The 25,719-nt window shown below is 46.3% G+C and overlaps 1 protein-coding gene across 1 annotated transcript in view; it reads left to right on the top strand.

Annotated features, from left to right (window-relative positions):
* The window catches only part of mmp28 (matrix metallopeptidase 28), a 102,890-nt gene that overhangs the window by 65,115 nt on the left and 12,056 nt on the right, over positions 1-25,719 (top strand). The window contains exons 4-7 of the mRNA XM_068007986.1: positions 7,818-8,039; positions 13,296-13,541; positions 23,689-23,838; positions 25,370-25,537. Coding sequence (XP_067864087.1) covers positions 7,818-8,039; positions 13,296-13,541; positions 23,689-23,838; positions 25,370-25,537 — 786 coding nt within the window. The remainder of the gene's footprint in view (positions 1-7,817; positions 8,040-13,295; positions 13,542-23,688; positions 23,839-25,369; positions 25,538-25,719) is intronic.

The following is a 25,719-nucleotide window of genomic DNA, read 5'->3' as shown; positions in this document are numbered from 1 at the left end:
GATCGGGGGAGAGGGATCGCGGGGAGGGAGGGATCGCGGGGAGGGAGGGATCGGGGGAGAGGGATCGCGGGGGAGAGGGATCGCGGGGGAGAGGGATCGGGGGGAGAGGGATCGGGGGAGAGGGATCGCGGGGAGGGAGGGATCGCGGGGGAGAGGGATCGCGGGGAGGGAGGGATCGGGGGAGAGGGATCGCGGGGAGGGAGGGATCGCGGGGGAGAGGGATCGCGGGGGAGAGGGATCGGGGGGAGAGGGATCGGGGGAGAGGGATCGCGGGGGAGGGATCGGGGGATCGGGGGAGAGGGATCGCGGGGGAGGGATCGGGGGATCGGGGGAGAGGGATCGCAGGGAGGGAGGGATCGGGGGAAGAGAGATCGCGGGGAGGGAGGGATCGGAGGGAGGGAGGGATCGCAGGGGTCTGAAGATCGCGGTGGGTGGTTGGCCGATTGTGACAGGTTTACTTGAGGGACCGGAGGCGGGGGAGGGAAGCACTCCTGCTCCTCCTGGCCCACAAGCAGTGCTGGAAAAAGCCCTTACCTGTTGGATCCGGCATCTTCTGCCTCCCTTCAGCTGCCGGATTTCTCGAGCCATCGGAAACCCGGCCCGCTGACGTTAAATTGAAATGGCTGCTAAAATCTGAGGAACGGAGCCTCATTTAAATATTATAACTACCAACCCGCCTCTCTAGAGCGGGTAACTCGGTCGCCCCCAAACCCACCGCGGTTAAACCGGAACTAGGCGTCTTTGAGGCGGGATGGGGTCAGGTTTCATATTTTTAGCAATTTAACCCCCCGCCCCTCTCCCGCCCGTCGTTGTGGAGTTAAAATTCCCGCCATAATTTCTGTGCTGCTCCATGGGCTGTGATTTAATTCCAGGCTATAGACGTCATTGTAAAGTGTGGGTTGGGGTTGGGTCTGGGTCATTATCAGGGGTTAAGATGCTATTGTTGCTTTGATGGGTAACGCAATGAAAGCTGACCATCTTCAGCGAATGTGCTTCAACTTCAAAGGAAAACCATTCTTATACCTGAGGAACTGAAGAACAGGGAAAAGTCTGCACCTGACCAGACGGCCTTGGAATAAAGAGCTGTCGATCGTCCAGTTCAAATACACAATGCTAAGAGAGTAGATAGAAACAGACTGTTTCCTGTTATTGAGGGGCCTTGAAGGAGGGACGGTAGATATAAGATTAAATGTAAGAGATTTAGGACAGAGAGCAGGAGAAACCTTTTTGCACAGATGGTTGTGAGGCTGTGGAATGACATAATGATTGCAGCAGAGACCATGTCAACATTTGTGACTAGGTTAGATAGGTGGTTGAAGGAAAGGGGGAAATAAAGGGATATGGGAGCAGGGCGAGCACATGGGATTAGATTGCTGTTTGTGTGAAGGATAAACCCCAATATGGATCAGTTGGGCTAAACGGCCTGTTTCTGTGTTGTAACCTCCATGTAAACCTGCATATGTTTGCATTCTGTGCTAATGAATAAGTCCACTGTTGCCCAGAACCTATTGATTCTTTAAACAATGTATATTTTGAACCTCTCCTTAAACAAAACCCCCTTAGAGATTTAGGCATTTGGATGCAAGGCACTAATCTATACGTTTACTCGCCAGCAATTTAAATCATTCCTGGTTTGGTTTTGGATCTGCAAATTAACCCTTCGTCCATCAAAGGACCATAATTTGATTAGTGCCTAGAACCAACCTGCCTCGGAAACAAAGATTCCGTAAACTGGGAGTAGAGGTCAGGAAGGGATAGCGATCTGCTCCGGTTTGAAGGTGGCCATGGGGTTGTCCGCTGGGTTAATCTGGCCACATTGGACCAGCAACGATCCAGTGGAACTCTCGAACGCTTGGAATGAAGCCATACAGTGCGGCCACGGACTTCTGATGCCTGAGCGTAATAGTTTGCTCAAACCAAGCTTCTGCATCCTGGCTTATCTACAGATCAAAACCTGGGCTGTGGTCTCCATTTTAAAGCTTAATAGGGAAAGACAGTTTCAATCTTGTAATTTCCAAAAGATATTTACCTTGTATATCCATGATCATGTAAAAAAATGTAAGACAGAAGTCTCCCAAAATCTTACAGTGTACATATTCTCCAACTAGTAGCTCACTACCACTTGGGGTTAATTGTTACACTTGGGTTGAGGTAAACCATACACAGCAGAATGTATTGATTCGTCTTTTGGTTCATAAGATGCTCGTACATTTATGAAAACTCCTGTCAAACTGTAAACATGAGCAAAAGTATCTGGGTGGGAGGAGCCAGAATTGGAATAGTGAGGTGGTATATTTTTTATCAGGGGTAGAAAAACTCAATGTTATCTTCATCGTAATGTTCTCCTATCTGGCCTCTCACCTTGCACCCTCCATAAACTTGAGCTCATTCAATACTCTGCTGCCCGTATCCTAACTCGCACCAAGTCCCGTTTACCCGTCACCCCTGTGCTCACTGACCTACATTGGTCCTGGTCCGGCAATGCCTCGATTTAAAAATTCTCATCTTTGTTTTCAAAACCCTCCATGTCCTCGCCCCTTCCCATCTCTGTAACCTACAACTCTCTGAGAGCTCTGATTTCCTCCAATTCAGGCCTCTTGCACATCCCCGATTTTAATCGATTCGCCATTGGCGGCTGTGCCTTCTACTGCCTAGGCCCTAAGCTCTGGAAATCCCTCCCTAAATCTCTCCGCCTCTCTACCTCACTCTCCTTTTTGGACAAGCTTTTGATCACCTGTCCTAATATGTTACCTTATGTGGCTCAGTATCAAATTTTGTTTGATAACACTCTTGTGAAGCGCCTCGGGACGTTTTGCTACGTTAAAGGCGCTATATAAATGCAAGTTGTTGTTGTTGTAATGACGCCAGTTGCAAAATGACACCACAAACACATCAGGGACTATAACTTTCCAACAGTTCTTCTCCCTTTCACTGCAGTCACAGCCCGGCAGTGGCTCCATGAGTTTATCCAGTCAGTAACTGAGCCACACAGACTAGAAGCTCCCAGGTACGAGAGTCAGCCTGTGCTAAGTAAATTGATCAGAGGTGCCTGTCGGGACCCTAGGATTAGCTTCAACACCCCCTGAGATAAGGAGGTGCCACAGTTCCCGATCGCTGTCACTATCTAGTGACTCCTGCTGGAAGTACACTTATGTGGACATCAGATGAGGGAAGGGTTGTACTTTATAGCCTGCAAGTGCTCACTGTAAGGAAAAACCAAATGAATATAAACCATTTGGAGTGCGGCTAATGCCCGTGAAACTGTAGCCCGGCAAACAGCTAATCTCTTCATGAGAGAAGCGGAGAGCATTGACAATGGGAAAAAGTGATTAACGCAAAGCTGCAAGCCTGCTGGTTCTGTCCCGGTAGCCGTTGAACTTGAAGTCACTGACTGAATGTGAGGAAGATCTGTTGTGTTGCATCCTTATGGAACTACTTTCCCACGGCGAGACCCTGTCAGCATTAGTAATAAACTGTAAATATTTGGGGAATGCTCATTACGCCCAGTGTTTGTGTTAATGAGTGAGTCAGTGTCCGTCCCTTGGGACATATAAGGTAGGGATGTGTGAGATGGGTTGAGCTGTGTTGCTGGAGCGATATTTCTGATTGTGCCCCTCAGTGTTTGATGTCTGCAGTTGTACGTCAGCAGACACTCCAAGTGCTGTGTACAGGCTGAATATTTAACTTTTGCTAAGCTGTTCTTGGTCTGATTTTTCTGTTGCTGTTACACAATTAAACAGAAAAGGTTAAAGCCCAGCAAAACCGACAATATGGATGCAATAAAAGCAAAACACTGCGGACGCTGGAAATCTGAAATATAAACACAAACTGCACTGGAGAATCAGCCTAGATTATTTGCTCAAGTCTCTGGAGTGGGGCTTAGAAACGACAAGCTTCTGATTTTGAGGTGAGAGTGCTACCAACTGCACCACTGCTGAAACCTTAGACTGCAGGTCCAGGCAAATTTGAGCCTGTGAGAATGCAGAGGAGCGGGCGTAGATTAGCAGAGTTGGCCAAGTTAGCAGAACAGCAAAGTCCAGCCTTAAATCACACATTACAAGGGAGATCGTCCACCAGAAAAGGCGATCGAAATAATAGTTAGAGACAAATGACAGATGTGGACATGGGGTGAACTCTATATGTACCGTCTTGAGTAACTGTCTGTAAAATGTTTTAACGTTTGGGTGAGTGGAAGGGAGCATCATTTAAAACAAAGTGGCGACTTCAAATATTTGTAGAATATAATAGAAATGATTTGCTGTGACCTAAGAACTTTTGGTCATTGTCCACCATAAGTTGGGGCTCACCCAAATTTCCATTCTAGTTATGCTACTGGGTGCTATCAACATAGGCATATTGTAGATGCTAAATTACTAAAAATAAACTCGGCTGTCCTTCTCATTTTCTTATGCTTGTCCTCCACTCACACAAGTACACCCAGCATCAACCACACACCTCTGGCCAGAGTCACTTCCCCCCTGCTCCATAGCTGGCCTCTCCATTCCAGTATTCCTCCCATCAGGAGAGGTTGCTTTCCTTCATGGTGCCTTTTCAGACTAAAATTAAGAACTTACCATATGGGGAACCCAAGTTGAGGACCAGATTTCTAAGGTGCCATGTCTCTTCATGAATCTGGGGTTAAGCACCCCCCTAATATCGGCCGACTCCGCACCGCCTCAGCCCATCTGTTGCTGAAACCCTGTGAAGCGCCTTGGGATGTTTTACTACGTTACAGGCACTATATAAATGCAAGTTGTTGTTTGTGCTTTTCAAGGTGTAATGGACAACAATCGCTATTGTCCATTCTCACAAGGTGTCAGCCGTGGCTCAGTGGTAGCCCTTTCACCTCTGAGTCAGAAGGTTGTGGGTTCAAGTCCCACTCCAGAGACTTGAGCACAAAATCTAGGCTGACACTCCAGTGCAGTTCTGAGGGGGTACTGCACTGTCAGAGGTGCTGTCTTTTGGATGTGTTGCTAAACTGAGGCCCTGTCTGCCATCTCAAGTGGATGTTGAAGATCCATGGCAGTATTTGAAGAAGAGTAGGGGAGTTCTCCCCAGTGTCCTGGCCAACATTTATTCCACAACCAGCATGATTAAAACAGATTATCCGGGCATTTTCACGTTGCTGTTTGTGAGACCTTGCTGTGTGCAAATTAGCTGCCACATTTCCTAATTAACAACATTGACTCCACTTCAAAAATACTTAATCGGCTGTAAAGCGCTTTGGGGTGTCCTGAGGTCATGAAAGGCTCTCGTCTTTTTTTCAAGGAAGGACCAGTGAGGTCCTTCAATTCAGGTGCTCATTCTGAAGTGTTCTCAATGGCAGTAACTGGTCGATGACTGTCTATGACTGGGACAGCCATAGCATTAGGGGCTTGGATGGAGAGAAATTTGTTGAGTGTATTCAGGAGGAATTTCTCATTCAGTATGTGGATGGCCCGACTAGAGAGGGGGCAAAACTTGACCTCCTCTTGGGAAATAAGGAAGGGCAGGTGACAGAAGTGTTTGGGACCAGTGATCATAATTCCATTAGTTTTAAGATAGCTATGGAGAATGATAGGTCTGGCCCAAAAGTTAAAATTCTAAATTGGGGAAAGGCCAATTTTGATGGTATTAGACAGGAACTTTCAGAAGTTGATTGGGAGAGTCTGTTGGCAGGCAAAGGGACGTCTGGTAAGTGGGAGGCTTTCAAAAGTGTGTTAACCAGGGTTCAGGGTAAGCACATTCCTTATAAAGTGAAGGGCAAGGCTGGTAGAAGTAGGGAACCTTGGATGACTCGGGGGATTGAGGCCCTAGTCAAAAAGAAGAAAGAGGCATATGACATGCATAGGCAGCTGGGATCAAGTGGATCCCTTGAAGAGTATAGAGATTGCCGGAGTAGAGTTAAGAGAGAAATCAGGAGGGCAAAAAGGGGACATGAGATTGCTTTGGCAGATAAGGCAAAGGAGAATCCAAAGAGCTTCTACAAATACATAAAGGGCAAAAGAGTAACTAGGGAGAGAGTAGGGCCTCTTAAGGATCAACAAGGTCATCTATGTGCGGAACCACAAGAGATGGGTGAGATCCTGAATGAATATTTCACATCGGTATTTACGGTTGAGAAAGGCATGGATGTTAGGGAACTTGGGGAAATAAATAGTGATGTCTTGAGGACTGTACATATTACAGAGAGGGAGGTGCTGGAAGTCTTAACGCGCATCAAGGTAGATAAATCTCCGGGACCTGATGAAATGTATCCCAGGACGTTATGGGAGGTTAGGGAGGAAATTGTGGGTCCCCTAGCAGAGATTTTTGAATCATCGACAGCTACAGGTGAGGTGCCTGAAGATTGGAGGGTAGCAAATGTTGTGCCTTTGTTTAAGAAGGGCGGCAGGGAAAAGCCTGGGAACTACAGACCGGTGACCCTGACATCTGTAGTGGGTAAGTTGTTAGAGGGTATTCTGAGAGACAGGATCTACAGGCATTTGGAGAGGCAGGGACTGATTAGGAACAGTCAGCATGGTTTTGTGAGAGGAAAATCATGTCTGACAAATTTGATTGAGTTTTTTGAAGGGGTAACCAAGAAGATAGATGAGGGCTGTGCAGTAGATGTGGTCTACATGGACTTTAGCAAAGCCTTTGACAAGGTACCGCATGGTAGGTTGTTACATAAGGTTAAATCTCACGGGATCCAAGGTGAGGTAGCCAATTGGATACAAAATTGGATTGACGACAGAAGACAGAGGGTGGTTGTAGAGGGTTGTTTTTCAAACTGGAGGCCTGTGACCAGCGGTGTGCCTCAGGGATCGGTGCTGGGTCCGCTGTTATTTGTTATTTATATTAATGATTTGGATGAGAATTTAGGAGGCATGGTTAGTAAGTTTGCAGATGACACCAAGATTGGTGGCATTGTGGACAGTGAAGAAGGTTATCTAGGATTGCAACGGGATCTTGATAAATTGGGCCAGTGGGCCGATGAATGGCAGATGGAGTTTAATTTAGATAAATGTGAGGTGATGCATTTTGGTAGATTGAATCGGGCCAGGACCTACTCCGTTAATGGTAGGGCGTTGGGGAGAGTTATAGAACAAAGAGATCTAGGAGTACAGGTTCATAGCTCCTTGAAAGTGGAGTCACAGGTGGATAGGGTGGTGAAGAAGGCATTCAGCATGCTTGGTTTCATTGGTCAGAACATTGAATACAGGAGTTGGGATGTCTTGTTGAAGTTGTACAAGACATTAGTTAGGCCACACTTGGAATACTGTGTACAGTTCTGGTCACCCTATTATAGAAAGGATATTATTAAACTAGAAAGAGTGCAGAAAAGATTTACTAGGATGCTACCGGGACTTGATGGTTTGACTTATAGGGAGAGGTTGGATAGGCTGAGACTTTTTTCCCTGGAGAGTAGGAGGTTTAGGGGTGATCTTATAGAAGTCTATAAAATAATGAGGGGCATAGATAAGGTCGATAGTCAAAATCTTTTCCCAAAGGTAGGGGAGTCTATAACGAGGGGGCATAGATTTAAGGTGAGAGGGGAGAGATACAAAAGGGTCCAGAGGGGCAATTTTTTCACTCAAAGGGTGGTGAGTGTCTGGAACGAGCTGCCAGAGGCAGTAGTAGAGGCGGGTACAATTTTGTCTTTTAAAAAGCATTTGGACAGTTACATGGGTAAGATGGGTATAGAGGGATATGGGCCAAGTGCAGGCAATTGGGACTAGCTTAGTGGTATAAACTGGGCGACATGGACATGTTGGGCCGAAGGGCCTGTTTCCATGTTGTTGTAAACTTCTAAGTAAGCTCACACTCTGTCTTTGGCTTTGCTTGTTCCCCTTTAGGAGAGAAATGGTACAAGCATCATCTGACGTACAAGATCATAAACTGGCCCAAGTACCTAGAGCAAAACCGGGTGAAGATGGCGGTGAAAACGGCTTTCGAGCTGTGGAGCAACGTATCGCCGCTGACCTTCTGGGAGGTGACGGATGGCCCTGCAGACATCCGATTGGCCTTCTACCAGGGCGAGCACAATGATGGAATTGGCAACGCTTTCGATGGACCAGGTGCTGACTGCTGTCTCATCGTAAGATTCACATTTAACATGCAATCTTACTTAGTGTGTAGGTTCAGGCCATGAACCACAACCAGAGGGGAGATGAGGAGAATTTTTTTTACCCAGCGAGTTGTTATGATCTGGAATGCACTGCCTGAAAGGGTGGTGGAAGCAGATTCAATAGTAACTTTTAGCAGGCGAGTTCTCCCCAGTGTCCTGGCCAATATTTACCCCTCAACCAACATCACTAAAAAAAAACAGATTATCTGGTCATTAACGTATTGCTGTTTGTGGGATCTTGCTGGGTGCAAATTGCCTGCAGCGTTTCCTACATTACTACACTGACTGACACTTCAAAAAAAAAGCTTCATTGGCTGTAAAGCGCTTCGGCAAGTCTTGAGGTCATGAAAAGCACTAATTAAATACAAGTCTTTCTTCTTTGAAAAGGGAATTGGATATATACTTGAAAAGGAAAAATTTGCAGGGCCATGGGGAAAGAGCGGGGGAGCGGGGACTGAGACTAATTGGATTTCAAAGAGCCGGCACAGGCATGATGGGCCGATTGGCCCCCTTCTGTGCTGTATGATTCCACGAGCTGATTCATTAGGCCCATTCTACCGATACTGTGAGATTATCAACACCTAAACAGAGTGCGACTGTTTGAAGAAATTGACCTCTGCGTTACCCTGAAAAGAGAGAGGGAAGAATCAGCCGGGTCTCTTGCTCCTGATCGCTATTCTGCGATCCCTCTGGAAGTGTGTATGTGTGTGTGTGTGTGTGAACGACAGGTGATCAGGCTCAGCTCTGATGCCTTTCACAGTTGAACAGTCTGCTAACACTCACTCACTGTCTAGCTCCACATCTGAAGTTGGGGTCCCTGTGCGTCCATACCCCAACACGAGTCTGTTCCTTCGGCTGAGGAGGCCTATTGAGGCCTTTAAAGGATGAATGTAAGGACTGGAGCCAAACTGGGCAAAAGACTAGGTTCAACTATAATTACTGTAATGTAATTTTATACTGCAATTATTCGCTTAACTCTCACTGTTGATGCTAATACTGGGGTGGGACCAGTTTGAGATGATGAATTAAGAGGATTAAGCAAGAAGCCAAGAGATAATGAGGAGCCTATATGAAACCTTACTAAGACGTTAGTTGTGGACTGTCTGCAGTTTTGGGCTCCACACTATGAAATGATATTGATGCTTTCGAGAGGATACAACACAGGTTCACCAGGAGGCTGCCTGGTAAAAGGGAATACAAATATGAAGAAAGACGTGAAAAATTGGGCATAGAACAAGGCAGATTGCGGGGCGATTTGATAGAAGTGTGTCAAATTATGAAAGGATGGCACAGATTGGACAGAAGGAGACTCCAGTAGTTGAGGTAGAAAGAAGGGCCATAGATACAAGATTAGAATCGAGGGCAGGAGAAACCTCTTCACACAGAGGGCTGCGAGGCTGTGGAATTCACTTCCGGGGTTAGTGGTAGAGGAAGAAACAATGGGAATAAATTTCCTGGGGCCTTCTCCCGCTCGGCCCCTGTAATTTCGGAAGTTCAGCAGAAACCCCATTTACCGGAATAAGGGGGGCTTCCATCAAATTTCTACCGAGGTTCCAGAGGCGGAATGGGAGAGGACGGGATGAAATCGACCCCCTCTGTCAACGTTCAGGAGTAGAGTTGATAGGTGGATGAAGCTAAGGGGATAAAGGGATATGCGAACTGGGCGAGGATAAATGATTAGAACCATTTGCTCGTGTGGAGGGTAAATGCCAACATGGGCTGGTTGGGCCGAATGGCCAGTTTTTGTGTTGGCACAACATTAAAGCATACTGGGGCTAAAGGATTAAATTATGAGAACAGGTAGCATAGACTAGGCTTGTATTCCCTTGGGTATAGTAGATTGAGGGATGATCTAATTGAGGTGTTTAAGATGATTAAAGGATTTGATGGGATAGATAGAGAGAATCTATTTCCTCTGGTGGGAGATGTCCAGAACATAACCTTAAAATTAGAGCTAGGCTGTTCAGGGATGATGTCAGGAAGCACTTCTTCACACAAAGGGTAGTGGAAATCTGGAACACTCTCCCCCAAAAAGCTATTGAAACTGGGGGGTCAATTGAAAATGTAAAAACTGAGATTGATAGGTTTTTGTTAGGTAAGGGCATTAATAGTTACAGAACTGAGGCAGGCAGATGGAGTTAAGACACAGATGAACCATGATCGAGTTGAATGGTGGAACAGGCTCGAGGGGCTGGATGGCCTACTGCAGCTCCTATGATCCATGGCATATTAGAACCAATGTATTAAATGAGCTTAGTGACAACACCGAGTGAGAAGTGGCATCGCACAGTTGTCCACGAAGTATCTTTCTCCATCGTCGAACCTCATGTCTCTCGGTCAGAGATCCCTCCAGATTCCTTTTGAACGGTTCAGCCATGAGGACGTTTCATGTCACTCGGAATCTCCGGAGCGCACTCCCTTCGAGCACAGCTCCCCTCTGGTGGCTTGGGATCAGTGAGCTTAACCTTTAGTTTAAGAAGTTATTCCTGGCGCTCAGTTCTAATCATGGCCGTGAGTTTCCTCGGAGCTGCTCCCGCTCCGCCATCGTAACTTCACCCTAAGTATGGCGGTAACTCCCGTTTACAGGCAATTCCCTGACATATGTCTTCTAATTGGTCGTGGACAAAATCTACATCTTTAACTGTGAGAAGATCGAATGCAGACCTCACTCCCAGTCAATATTTATGGTCTTGAAGCCCTTTTTAGTCAGAGTTTTCAATTTTTTAACTGGGAAACTGTAGGTGGTTTTCATTATCAATGCAACACACAGCAAAGTTTTTAATTCCCGATAAAGGGTCTGTTTCTTTCAGAGAGCCATTCAGGTCCAAAGACAGAATACAAGAAAAAGCTCATCATTTCATGGTGACCCTTTTCATCTCCAGCCTTTAGCTTCTCTCTCTTTCACAACCTCGTCTCTTTCCTAATATCCAAATGTCCTACGCAGTCTTTCTCTTCCCTCTATCTTTACAGTCTTCAAATCAATGCACCATCTCCCACTCCAACTCAGTCTTTTCGGAGACCTGAAAACTGGCCTATCTTGCACCTCCCCAGTCTTTCATTCTTCCTAAGATCTACAGGGGTTTAAAACCTGATCTTGGTGTCACCGAACCACAATGTGCGGTGGGAATTTGCTCGGGGTTCTCCAGATCAGCTGCCATAACTTCAGAGGAAGATTGGTGGAAAATCCCAAATAGTTGCAGGCATGGAATTTTCACCGACCGGCCAAGTTACAGCAGCCAATCAGGAGAACCCCTAGGAAATTTCCGGCGATTGACTTCTCTTCCCCTCTTTTCAACCTTGTTGGTGTTATGACCTTTCAACTCTGAACCGATACCTCATCCAACCCTTAGAGAACTGACCCGACCCTCCATCCAACCCTTAGAGAACTGACCCGACCTCTCCATCCAATTCATAGAGAACTGACCTGACCCTCCATCCAACCCTAGAGAACTGACCTGACCCTCCGTCCAACCCTTAGAGAACTGACCCGACCCTCCATCCAACCCTTAGAGAACTGACCCGACCTCTCCATCCAACCCTAGAGAACTGACCCGACCTCTCCATCCAACCTTAGAGAACTGACCCGACCTCTCCATCCAATTCGTAGAGAACTGACCCGACCTCTCCATCCAATTCATAGAGAACTGACCCGACCTCTCCGTCCAACCCTAGAGAACTGACCCGACCTCTCCATCCAATTCGTAGAGAACTGACCCGACCCTCCATCCAAATCTTAGAGAACTGACCCGACCCTCCATCCAACCCTTAGAGAACTGACCCGACCTCTCCATCCAATTCGTAGAGAACTGACCCGACCTCTGCATCCAACCCTAGAGAACTGACCCGACCCTCCATCCAATTCGTAGAGAACTGACCCGACCTCTCCATCCAACCCTAGAGAACTGACCCGACCCTCCATCCAAACCTTAGAAAACTGACCCGACCTCTCCATCCAACCCTTAGAGAACTGACCCGACCTCTCCATCTAATTCGTAGAGAACTGACCCGACCTCTCCATCCAACCCTAGAGAACTGACCCGACCTCTCCATCTAATTCGTAGAGAACTGACCCGACCTCTCCATCCAACCCTTAGAGAACTGACCCGACCTCTCCATCTAATTCGTAGAGAACTGACCCGACCCTCCATCCAACCCTAGAGAACTGACCCGACCTCTCCATCCAAACCTTAGAGAACTGACCCGACCCTCCATCCAACCCTAGAGAACTGACCCGACCTCTCCATCTAATTCGTAGAGAACTGACCCGACCCTCCATCCAACCCTAGAGAACTGACCCGACCTCTCCATCCAACCCTAGAGAACTGACCCGACCTCTCCATCCAACCCTAGAGAACTGACCCGTTCTCTCCATCTAATTCGTAGAGAACTGACCCGACCCTCCATCCAACCCTAGAGAACTGACCCGACCCTCCATCCAACCCTAGAGAACTGACCCGACCTCTCCATCCAACCCTAGAGAACTGACCCGACCTCTCCATCCAACCCTAGAGAACTGACCCGACCCTCCATCCAACCCTAGAGAACTGACCCGACCTCTCCATCTAATTCGTAGAGAACTGACCCGACCTCTCCATCCAACCCTAGAGAACTGACCCGACCCTCCATCCAACCCTAGAGAACTGACCCGACCCTCCATCCAACCCTAGAGAACTGACCCGACCCTCCATCCAACCCTTAGAGAACTGACCCGACCTCTCCATCCAACCCTTAGAGAACTGACCCGACCTCTCCATCCAAACCTAGAGAACTGACCCGACCTCTCCATCCAAATCTTAGAGAACTGACCCGACCTCTCCATCCAAACCTTAGAGAACTGACCCGACCTCTCCATCCAACCCTAGAGAACTGATCCAAACTCCCAGAATTAGAATGAGGGATTATCAGTAAGGGTTGAGCAGGCAGTAGAAACTCTCTCTGAGTAGAACTGAGGAATAGAAAAAGATGTAAGACTTTGGTGGGAGTTGCCTACAGACCTTCTGATAGCAGTGGCAAATTGATAAAAGGTCTAATTTTCCATGGGATTTATGTAATCTCAGTTTTGGGCCACACAGTTCCCTGAACGATGAATCGAGGAGTGTATGAATTCGTTCGTTATTTTGTTTTATTTATTTAACGTTTGTATGACAATGTTTGGGTTCCCGGGAATTCTTCTCTGTCCTTAGGTTACTTTCCCTGTCTGTTTCAGGGGGAGCCTTGGCGCACGCATTCTTCCCCCGTAGAGGAGAAGCCCATTTCGACAACGACGAGAGGTGGTCTCTAAACCGGGGTAAAGGCAGGAATCTGTTCATCGTCACCGCCCACGAGATTGGCCACACCCTGGGCCTGGAGCACTCTCCTGTTAAAAACGCCTTGATGTCGCCATTTTACAAAAAGCTAGGCCGAGACTTCATCCTAAGCTGGGATGATATGATGGCCATTCAGAAGCTGTATGGTAAGCCTGAGATTCAGATGATACATCGACTCTTGTTCTGTTTCACGAGGCAATGTGGAAGCATGAGGCAGCCAGGGAGCCCTGGTGTTTGTCTTCATTTAAAAACATAGGTGAAGGGTGAAGGGTCAAGGCCCATAGCGGAGGGCACCAAAAAGATCGCAAAGTGTAGGAGAGAGGGTGAGGCAAGTCAGGAGGTCGTGGTCAGGTGACGACACCAAGCTACAAACTGCAGCTTGTAGGAGGAACGGAAGACTGATGGCTGTGAAATTCCGCAGGTTTGAAGTGTTAGGGAAGAATGGTCAGGGTTGGACTCCCAGATAGAGTCATGGAATCATGTAAGAGCCAATTGGATGCTGCGATGAGGGGAGTGTAGGGTTTTCGGCACAGAGAAGAGGAAGAGTGTGTAGGCCGGCAAATTTGGAGCTTAGGAGGAACTAGAGGGAAAAGTTCAGAGAGAGGGACAAGAAGGGTTGCGATGAAGACAAAGAGGATGGAGGCTAGAGGTGAGAGGAAATTTGAAAATAGAGGCTTGGCCCTATATGCTAAAGGCCAGAGTTCAAATCCCAAAGTCCAAAAGAACAAATGATTTCCAGTTAAAGCCTCTGTGCCACCCAGTCAATTGAAGGGGGAGGGGAAAGGTCAATGGATCTTGTGAGGATTATTGAAATCATGAGCTTCGAAGCTCCTCTCAGAGCTGTGTTAAGTTTTCCAGTGCACAAAGGAATTGTAGCCAGCGTTAATCTGCCGCTGGTTGGTAATTGGAGGTCAGTCAGAGAGCAGAGACAGGAGCAAGGAGATAATCAATGGATTTATGGGTGAGGGGTAATGAGGCAGTCCCATTGGGACCTGAGATCCACAGCAAAGTATACAGTGAGCAGGACTGATTCATTGCGAAATGTTAGTCCAGCCTCTTTCAGTAAACCGAAGGGAGTGTGCTCTTGGCCTTCCCCACAGGCCTTTGCTGAACTGAGGCCAGTTTTCCTGTCAGTCACCCAGAACATCCTTCATGTTTTTAGTTACTTCAGAAGCAGTTTGAGTTACCATAGTTACCACAAGTTACATATTGGACTGAGAGTATTGGAAATAAATACTTTACAGATTCCCACATGTTTAAACCCGTGACTGTAAGACGACAGGCTTCGCACTTAAGAGGGGAGTTGTCCATCTGATTCTATGGTTATTGTTTATTGTGATATTACTGCTCTTTTCACTGAGTATCATAAACTGATTGAAAATGCCAGAGAGTGAGAGAGAGAGGTGTTGGAAGGCACTAACTTAGTTAAGGCCTCAGGTAAACAATACCCTACAAAATATGAATGGTTTGTAAATGATACTTGGGCCAGCCCGACACAAACTGCTCTGATTTCCAACTACACTAAATCAACTTTGCGTTAGATAAGGAATCAGTTATAGTGAACGCACAGCACTGTTGTGTATGCTCCAAGTGGTTCAGATTGAAGCCCAATGACTTTTAACTTGCTTTCTTTGATCACATGATCCTTACAGATGAAGAAGGCCGTTTGGCCCATCCTAATTCATCCATCCCCAATGACCCTACACTCCCCTCACTGCAGCATCCAATTGGCTCTTACATGATTCCATGACTCTATCTGGGAGTCCATTTTAAGCATGGATCACTCTCTGTGTGTGAAAAACCTCCGGACACTAGTTCCAAATTGACCTTTTATTAGTTTGAACTTGTGTTCCTTGTCCTACCCTCACAATTTAATTGAAAGCAAGATTCCAGATTCTACCTTTCCCATTCCCATAAATAAAAAAAGAAATAACTTTCTGTAGCACCTTTCATAGCCTCAGGTCCCAAAGCACTTTACAGCCAATGAAGAACTGTTGTAATGTAGGAAACCATCTTATCATTGTATGTTGCAGCACAGGAGGCTTTTCGGCCCATCGTGCCTGTGACGGCTCTTTGAACGAGCTATCCAATTAGTCCCACTCCCCTGCTCTTTCCCAATAGTCCTGTAATTTTTTTCCCTTCAAGTATTTATCCAATTCCCTTTGAAAGTTATTATTGAATCAGGCAGCGCATTCCAGATCAGAACTCTTTGCGTAAAAAAAATGTTACCCCATGTCGCCTCTGGTTCTTTTGCCAATTACCTTAAATCTGTGTCCTCTGGTTACCGACCCTTCTGCCACTGGAAACAACTTCTCCTTATTTACTTTATCAAAACCATTCATGATTTTGAACACCTCTATCAAATCTCCCCTTAACCTCCTCTGCTGTAAGGAGAACAATCCCAGCTTCTCCAGTCTTTCTACGTAACTGAAGTCCCTCATCCCTGGTACCATTCTAGTAAATCTCTTTTGCACCCTCTCTAAGGCCTTGGCATCCTCCCTAAAGATCACCTCTCAGACACGCTCGGTCCAGGTTGAACAGGGCGATACCTGGTATTGCCGAGGTTTTCTCCTGACCACCCGCTGAAACTGTTGTCAGGTGGTCGGTGGCAGAAGCCCCGGAGAAACTGCATTAATGGCCTTTTCTCCAGGGGCTTCCGCCAAAGTAACGGTAGGAGATCGGAAGAACGCCCCCCCCCCCAACCCCCGAGGAAATCCTACCCCAGATTTCTTCAGCATGTCCTCATCTTAGGAAGCACTCCCTCGTGTGGTTTGTGTATAATAGACTTTCCCTGGTTCCTTCACATATCGGACTATATGTGGGGAGGGGTTCTTTCTCACAGGTGAACGGGTACCCGGAAATGGGTGTAGCTGATATGATATCCAAGACATCCTGAAAAATATGTGGAACGCAGCTCATAACCACATTTTGATGCCTCTTAAACACTGGAGTGTTACGCTACTAACACCCAGGCCTCAAGCCCATCTCTGGAGGGCGTGCTTAGCCAGTGTTGGTTGGATTGGTGGTGAGAAAACTGACGGGAGGGGGAAAAGAGTCTTGCTGAGGAGGAGCAAACAATGTGAAGTGGCGTCGGCTTTTAGGAGGGAGCGTTGCCTCCAGTGCAGTCCAATCTTTGTGTACACACAGCTGTGTGTTACGTTCATTTTTTTTAAAATATCAGCAAAAATTGAACAATTTGTTTTCACTTTTGATGTGTGACCTTTGAACCCTGGCTCGGCCACTTCGTGCCACTCACGCCCACTGATGGAGTGGCACTGGTCCAATCTGTAGAGATACCTAATGGACAATCCCCTGCCCCCTCCCCTCCACCCACTCCCTCGAAAACAATCCCGAGGGTAGCTTGCCAGTGTTGATGGGGAGGGGGCAAGAGGGCGGAGAAACTAAAACAATGGCAATGGTGAGAAGAATTCTCCACAGATTTAATTAGACTGTTATAACCCCCTCAGTTGGCGGGTAGGAGAGAGTTCTTTGGCAACGGAAGATCACCTAACAGGGAAACCACCAGCCCATGATGTTCTGTCCATGGGGCTGGGGTCAGAGGGGAGAAATCACAGACTGGGGGTACGCAATTTCCCGATTTGCGTTCTTGGTGTGTGGAAAATGTTGGTAAATTACCAACGATGTGTGTGGAATAATTTTTTTAAACTGGAATGCACCATCTGGATTGGCCTCTGTGAATGGGCTACTGTCTCTTCAGGAATTCCTGACCTCAGCCAAATTCCAGGAGATTAGAGTTAAATTGCTTCTGTATTTCTGAGTGAGATGGCAGATTAGACTGAGCCTCCGATAAGGCAGCTCAGCGCTGCAAGTTCATGAAGTCTACGTGCTAATGACCTACGCATCATCCACAAGGCCGACAAGCCTTCTTGCAAAGTCTTTCTAAAAGAAATAGAAGCTGTTAGAAATTAGGTGCTGAAATAAGGCTGATTGTTTATCCATTCGCCCTGGTGGTTGTCACTCCCTTATCAAGAGGTCTGTTTGGGTTCCTGTGGAGACACAATGCACTCTACTCTGGGATGGTTTGATGCAGATTTTCATGTGCTAAATTTCCAATCTCAATTGTACCGCTGTGCGGAAGTAGTGATTGAGAGTCAAATGCATTGTCACTGGAGCAGAGAGTCAATACAGCCTGCAATTGTGTAGTGTTCATTGTCCAGCTGTGACTCAGTGGTAGCACTCTTGCATCTGAGTTAAAAGGTTGTAGGTTCAAATCCCACTCCAGAGACTTGAGCACAAAATCCAGGCTCATACTTCAGAGAGTACTGAGGGAGTGCTGTGCTGTGCTGTCGCAGGTGCTGTCTTTTGGATGAGACGTTAAACCTAGGCCCTGTCTGCCCTCTCAGGTGGATGTAAAAAATCCCATGGCACTGTTTGAAGAAGAGCAGAAAAGTTTTCCCTGTTTATCACTCATCCAATTCCTAAATCAGATGATCTGGTCATTTATTTTGTTGCTGTTTGTGGGATCTTGCTGTGTGTAAATTGGCTGCTGTGTTTCCTACATTACAACAGTGACTACACTTCTAAAGTATTTCATGGGCTGTAAAGTGCTTTGGGACATCCTGAGGTTGTGAAAGGTATGATTTAAATGCAAGTCCTTTCTCTTTCTTTATTCAAGGTTTATCCCAGCCAAGATGAGATACAATCACTGAATGGCGATCAGGAGCTGGAATCCGATTGTGGCTTATGGGGGGGGAGGGGTTACAGTCTCCTTAAACGCCAACTTGTTGAAAGCTCTGCTTCGGAATGCTCCACTCTCCCATTGCCTCCCTTCTCACTGATCTCCACTGGCTCTCTGTGCCCCACTGCATTCAATTCACAATCCTTGCTCTCATCTATAAGTCCTTAGGATCATCCCACCCTAACTCTGCCATCTCCTATATCCTATATCCCTGAACCCCGAACTCTCCATTCCTCTGACCCTGGCCTTCTGTGGACCCTTCTCCCCTCCCTTTGCCCCACCATTAGTGGCAGAACCTTCGCCCGCCTTCAACCCCACTCTCTGGAACTCCCTCCATTGATATATATGGTACTTGCATATTGTTAACTGAACACTAGCTGGCCCACTGATGGGAGTAAGCCCATTGTAGCAATTAGACTCCAAGGTCCCTCTTACATTGTTTTGTTATACTTTGAGGGAATATTTTAGAGGGTCTGGAAATAAAAACAGCTAGTTATTACCAAACCAATTTGAGTGTTTTTTTGCCCATAACCTCCCCAACTCTCTCTCCACCTTTAAAGATCCTCCTCAAAGCCCACCTCTTCAACTTGCCTTCAGTCACCCTCCCTAATCTTTTCCTTCCTGCTTGTGTCCATTTTCGTTGCCCTTATTTGTGAAGTGGCCTGGGATTTTTTTTTGTGTTAAGAGTGTTACCTAAATGCACATTGCTGTTGGTGTTTGCACTTAGTTTAGTTGGTCCTAAATGCAGCCATTTGCTGCATTCTTCAGGGAGGTAGATTGAGGGGTGAGGTCTGATAGATGGTCCCATCTATTTCTCCCAGACCTGCTGTGGAATTCCAGCACTTTCTTTGTCTTTTTACTTCAGATTTTCAGCACTCTTTCTTTTCACCTCGAAGTCTGAAATGTCTTAGATGGAGAAGGAAAGTTGCAAGTCTAGGGCAATGCTGAGTGGCGCACATTGTATTCAAACCCAATGTACAGGTTAGCGAAGGGGTTAAAAAAATAACTTCCATCTTTTGGGGAAGATTTTCTAGTGTAATTAGGAAGAGCTAAACCATAAACATCCTAATGAGAAATCTGTGGCATTTTGTAGCGTTACCGATGCAATCTGGTCTTAGGCCGGGGTCCCTGACCACTGTGGCGCCTGTCGGCCTCTTTCCGTTTGGGACTGTGCTGTGGGGACTTGGACTGTTATTGTTAACACAGCACAATCACCATTATCCAAACAGGCCTGGGGACAGCAATGTGGTTTGGTTCATTGAGAGTTTGGATAAACAGTTGTGAACTAAAATATTAAATTGTGTTACATTGAAAATTCTTCAAATACGTGACCTTTTGGACAAAGCTGAAAACGCTTGGAGATGGGCAATATTTGTATAGGCTTCATGGGCGTGCAAACAGTGATTCTGGGGTGGCCTTTAAATAAGCAATAAGCTGGTTTACTTTCTTGCACTTACTTGAACTTTCATATACTGACGTTCTCGTGTTTCCATGTGCAGCCACTTTCTCGCTCTTGCTGTGTGTGTGTCTCACTTTCTGTCTCTGTGTATATCTTTGCTTCTCTCTCTTGCTGTCTCTCTCACTCTTTCTCTCTCCAACTGTCTTTGTATGTATGTCTCTCTCTCTCATACACTTTCTCTCTCCATCTGCCTTTGTATGTATGTCTCTCTCTCTCCATGTCCCTCTTTTTCTCTTTCTCTCTCTCTTGTTCCATCTGTTTTTGTATGTATATCTTTCACTCACTCTCCATGTCTCTCTCTCCATCCATCTGTCTTTATATGTAAGTTTCTCTCTCACTCCGTCTCTTCATTCTCATTCTCTCACTCTCTCTCCATCTGTCTTTGTACATATGTCTCACTCTCTCACTCACATTCTCTCTCTGCTTCTCTTACTATGTGAGTCTTTCTGTGCCTCTCTTACTAATTGTACTTTGTCCCCAATATAATTTTAAGCTTGTCCTTCACAATTTTCCTTTCTTTTCCTAAAACAAAGATTCTGTAATACACATAGTTAAATCACACGCACACACACACACACATCACTGCATCTAATGTGATGCTATATTGACTACAACATTTGGACAGAATTCAAGCATTACTCCTTATTTTAAATATACCAATTTTAAATATGACAAAACTGCTGAGATCCATCAAGACATACGAGCTACCCACAGCTAAAGGTCAGTCTTCAAGCCAATTTATTCCATTCCTTGCCTGACACTGGTGCAGGTGCAGTGATACACAGATGGAGAGGGGTGGCTTAGTAAAGTATTTAGGGTTGACTACAGTCTGTAGTTTTCTGAGACAAAATATCAGCATCTTGAAATCCTACACAACAGATGGTCCTAGAGAGTTATGAGACAGTTAAAGAATTTCAGGAGGGAGGGGGAGGAGGAGGGGAGTAGGCCAGTCACATTCCTAAACCACGAGGAGAAGCTTTAGAAATGTCATCTGAGAGTGTGTGCATCCTTTCAAACACCCTGTGATAATTCCAGTGGTGGGTAGACCAGTGACTGTTGTTCTATAAAAACTCAACAATAAATTTGCTAACTTAAAGCATAGGTGTGACTGGCCAGTTTAATCGTGCCCCCTAGCCTTATTCTCTAGTATTTTTTTCGCTATATCCTCTATGTAGCCCATTCCTACCTCCTCCTTTCTTAAAAGTAATACAATTTCTGTTATGTCTGTTTCAAAAAAATAATTAAAATGGTCACTTTCCCTCACTGGGGCACAAAGCCGAAAGCTCTATTGGTTGCTCCCCACCCCCTATCCCCGATGAATGTGTTGACTCATGCCACACTTCCGGCGGGGTTACGGTGACGGAGCGGGAGCGGCTGTGGGGAAATTCACGGCCCAAAGCTCCTCTCAGTTGCCCTGAGCCAGATCTGACCCAGGCTCAGATGAATGGGTCTCCAGGGTATTTAAGAACATAACAAATAGGAGCAGGAGTAGGCCATACGGCCCCTCGAGCCTGCTCCGCCATTCAATCAGATCATGGCTGATCTTCGACCTCAACTCCACTTTCCCGCAAAATCCCCATATCCTTTAGAATTCCCTTAGAATCCAAAAATCTAGCGGTCTCAGTCTTGAATATACTCAACGAGTGAGCATTAACAGCCCTATGGGTATAGAATTCCAAAGATTTACAACCCTCTGAGTGAAGAAATTTCTCCTCATCTCAGTCTTAAATAGCCGGCCCCTTATCCTGAGACTATGTCCCCTGGTTCTAGACTCTCCAGCCATGGGAAACATCCACTCAGCACCTACCCTGTCAAGCCCTATCAGAATCTTATATGTATCATTGAGATCACCCCTCATTCTTCTAAATTCCAGAGAATATAGGCCCATTCTACTCAATCTCTCCTCATAGGACAACCCTCTCATCCCAAGAATCAATCCAGTGAACTCCCCTCCCTCTCTAATTTGGCCTGGCTCCATTTTCTTTTCTTGCTTTATGCTGTGTGTTATGCGTGTCTGGCTAAACTTGACCATTGCAGAATTCCGCATGACCAGAGTGCACATTGGGAATTTGGGGTCAGAGGTCAGTATGTCCGAGTCACCCGCGTGATTCATGAATCAGGAAGGCTGACCTCTGGCACCTGGATTCCCAACCTGCGTTCCCGTCACGTGAAGCCACTGTAGTGACAGTGCTAGGTCATAACGATTGCCCCATGGATCATCAGTGGTAGCACTCTCGCCTCTGAGTCAGAAGGTCATGGGTTCAAGGCCCACTCCAGAAACTTGAGCACATTATCCAGGCTGACACTCCAGTTCAGTACTGAGGGAGTGCTGCACCGTCGGAGGTGCCGTCTTTCAGATGCGACATTAAACTGAGGCCCCATCTGCCCTCCCAGGTGGATGTGAAAGATCCCATGGCATTATTCGAAGAAGAGCTGGGGAAGCTGTGGCCTGGCTATTAGTTATCCCTCAACCAACGTCACTAAAACCAGATTATCTGGTCATTATTACATTGCTGTTTGTGGGAGCTTGCTGTGCGCAAATTGGCTGCCGCGATTACAGCAGTGACTACACTTCAAAAGTACCTGATTGGCTGTAAAGAGCTTTGGGATGGTCCTGAGATTGTGAAAGGCGCTATATAAATGCAAGACTTTCTTTACTTTCTGACTAGCGGGCGCCAACATTCCTTGTCTTGCCCAGCTGTGGGTTGGTTCTTTGTGGAGGATTTAATGGAGTTTATTTGTCCTTTTGGTTTGTACACTTCTGTCTGCAGATTGATTTTTTAAAAAATCTTCAAATTAAAAAGTGGGAAAAGAAAAATCCCAGTTGCTGAGCTGGACTTTTGTGAATTGGGTGACTCTTATAATAAAACAGTGTGTAAACAAAACATTTTTGGCAGGTAATGAACGTACAAGTTCATTTAGCACTCAAAAGGGTTAATTTGCACCGTTTCATCTCAGTGATGTGTGTCGGTGGCAAATTTCGTGTTTTGGGTATTTTTTTGCACTGCCCAAGGAGGAATAGCCATCCAGACCAGGAATACCCAGGTTTGGCCCCCTGTCTGTGCTGAGTTAACTGATCTCAGCCAGACCACCCATAGTAGTGCTACAGTTGGACTAGGGAAGGTTAAAACCATCCTTCCTGCTCCAGATAGAACTAGATAGAAATTACAACACAGAGACAGGCCATTTGGCCCAACCAGTCCCTGCTGGCGTTTGTCCTCAGTCCTATTCCCATGTGTTCACTCTGTTTCCATATTGCTTTATTCTCCCTTTCCTTCAACCATCATTTATTCTTAAATGTTGATACGGTCTCTGCTTCAGTCACTAACTCTGGGAGTGCGTTCCACAGCCTCAAAAACCCTCTGTGTAAAAAGAAATTTCTCCTACTCCCTGTCCTAAATCTTTTAGATTTAATCTTATATCCCTGTCCCCTTGTTCTGGACCCCTCAATCACTGGAAATGATCTGTTTCTATCTACTCTGTCCCACCCCTTCACACCTAATGCTGCAAAGGGCACGAACATGGACGATAGATGTGGAGAAAATTAGGCGCGGCCGTGACACTCCCCATGCCCGAATAGCTTGCTGACTCTCAGGGTCTACATTGTATCCATGTGATTTATATTAATTAGTGTTAATTGTATTCAGATGGTGCGTATCAATTGGGAGCTCTCTTGCATCCATTTATAAGAGAGCTGGTGTGTGAATAAAGGATTGGAAGCAACTGAAGACCAGGCTCTGGTATTCTATCCTTCACCTCCTGACTATCCTGTTTATAACATACATAAAGAATAATGATTTTTGCAAGGTAATGGAGGGCAAAACGGCAGGTGGAGCTGCACCTCAGGATGATTCAGCGCCTTCAAAACAAACTGGGGAGGGGCGTCACTGCGCATCGGGGGGGAGGAGGATATTTTCCAAGTTGCCTCTGGTGCTCCGGGGGTTAAACACCAGTTAGGTTATAATTTTTCTCGCTGAGCCGTTTATGTTAAGCAGACTCGTCACGGTTGTGTGGGATAATGAGATGTTCCAGTCGCTGCCTTTGTTCATGCTAAGTTCACAGAAACGGAGCCTCGAATCCCCCTGAGCCAAGTGTGGAATGAAAATCCTCACCAGATATTCCTTCTCTGTTTCAGGGAAACCACTCCACGAGCCGGTGGAACAGCTGCCGGCGGAATTGTTGACTTCCTTTCAGAATCCCACGGAACACGCTAACATTGGAGCCCCTTCGGACAGCCGTCTGCAGCCTTCCTACTGCCAGACCCATTTCGACACCCTTACCAAGGGTAAGAGTTTACCTTTAGCAGGACTGTTCACCCGCTCTGTCAACAGTTCAGCTTCCCCACAGGCTGTCTGAACATTTCTTCAATGTAAACTGGACAACAAAAGTCTGGATTTTGAAAACAGAAGCGCCTTCTTCCCCCACTAGCTTCTGTGGTAGAAACAGTTATAAGAATGAAAAGAACTTGCATTTAGAACATAAGAACATATGAAATAGGAGCAGGAGTAGGCCATATGGCGCCTCGAGCCTGCTCCGCCATTCAATAAGATCATGGCTGATCTTCCACCTCACCTCATATCCCTTGATTCCCTAAATGTCCAAAAATCTATCGATCTCAGTCTTGAATATAGTCCACGACTGAGCATCCACAGCCCTCTGGGGTAGAGAATTCCAAGTTTATACAGAAAGGAACACAGAAAATGCTGGAGATACTCAGCAGGTCAGGCAGCATCTGTGGAGAGAACGGAGGGTATTACAGATGAACAGCATTCAAAAAGGAACAAAATAAAGGGATAGGACACCCGCACACACACACACCCGCGCGCACAAACACACACACGTGCAAACACACACACACACATACACACGCATGAAAAGAAATTGAATGGCCTGTTACGTGGAAAACAGGAGAAATGGCAGATATTGGAATGAGACATAAAGAGAGAAATAAAAGACATATATGAGACACAGTGTGTGTGTGAATAGTTAATGGGGCAGAGGATAGACTGGTGGAAGGGGAAGCATAAAAACCTGGCAAAGGGGAGCAGGTCTAAACTAAAAGGCCTAGAATTTCCCCGCTCTCCTACCATAACCTCAGCAAAAACACTGGTGGGAACAGCGTAAACAATTACTTTTATCCGTTTTATGCCTTTCATCCATGGTTCTCTGTTGTGCCTGCTGTGGCTCAGTGGGTAACACACTCGCTCATGCCTCAGAAGGTTGTTTGTTCAAGTCCCACTCCATAGACTTGAGCACATAATCCAGGCTGACACTCCAGTGCAGTACTGAGGGAGTGCTGCACTGTTGGAGGTGCCGTCTTTCGGGTAAGATGTTAAACCAAGGCCCCATCTGCTCTCTCTCAGGTGCATGTGAAAGATCCCAGGATGCTATTCGAAGATGACCAGGGCAGTTTTCCCCAGTGTCCTGGGCAATTTTTATCCCTTAGCCCGTATCACTAAAACAGATTATCTGGTCATAATGACATTGCTGTTTATGGGAGCTTGCTGTGTGCAAATTGGTTGCTGCATTTCCTACATTACAACAGTGACTATACTTCAAAAGTACTTCATTTGGGACACTGTGAAAGGCTCAAAATAAATGCAAATCTTTCTTTTCGCCAATCTCCTGCTGGAAAATCCCTGCGGAAAATCGATGCACATGTCTCCAAACTGTTATCAGTGGGGCACTCCTATAGCGGCCCTGAATGTGCCTCAGCAGGGAACCAGAGCTCCTCTGGATATTGTAACAATCGTGAGCTCTTTTAGTCTCCTCGGAGCCGCATCATTCTGAACATGTTTTACTTATCCCCCCCCCAGATTTAAAACAAAATATTTACATCTTCCGGGGAGGTGACTACTGGAAGCTCTCAAAAGAAGGGAACATAAAAGGACCCCTGTCGCTGCAGAAGAGCTGGCCAGAACTGCCCGCTGCTATTGAGGCAGCCGCGGTGTCAGAGAAGGAAGGGAAATTCTACTTTTTCAGAGGTAAAGTGATTCCAGTTCAATGAAAATCAGTTAATTGGCTGTCGTTAAATCGTCCTGAAGTGATATTTGATTTTTTGAAATATTGATAGAGGTCATGTGATCACAGATACTGCAAACAGTGCCGGTGTTGACTAGGCTCAGCCTATCAGTGTCCAGCTTCCACAGCAGTGCCGGTGTTGACT

The sequence above is a fragment of the Heptranchias perlo genome, chromosome 28 (genome assembly GCF_035084215.1).
Source record: "Heptranchias perlo isolate sHepPer1 chromosome 28, sHepPer1.hap1, whole genome shotgun sequence".
Classification (NCBI taxonomy): domain Eukaryota; kingdom Metazoa; phylum Chordata; class Chondrichthyes; order Hexanchiformes; family Hexanchidae; genus Heptranchias; species Heptranchias perlo.
This window is presented reverse-complemented; position numbering and strand designations above follow the sequence as displayed.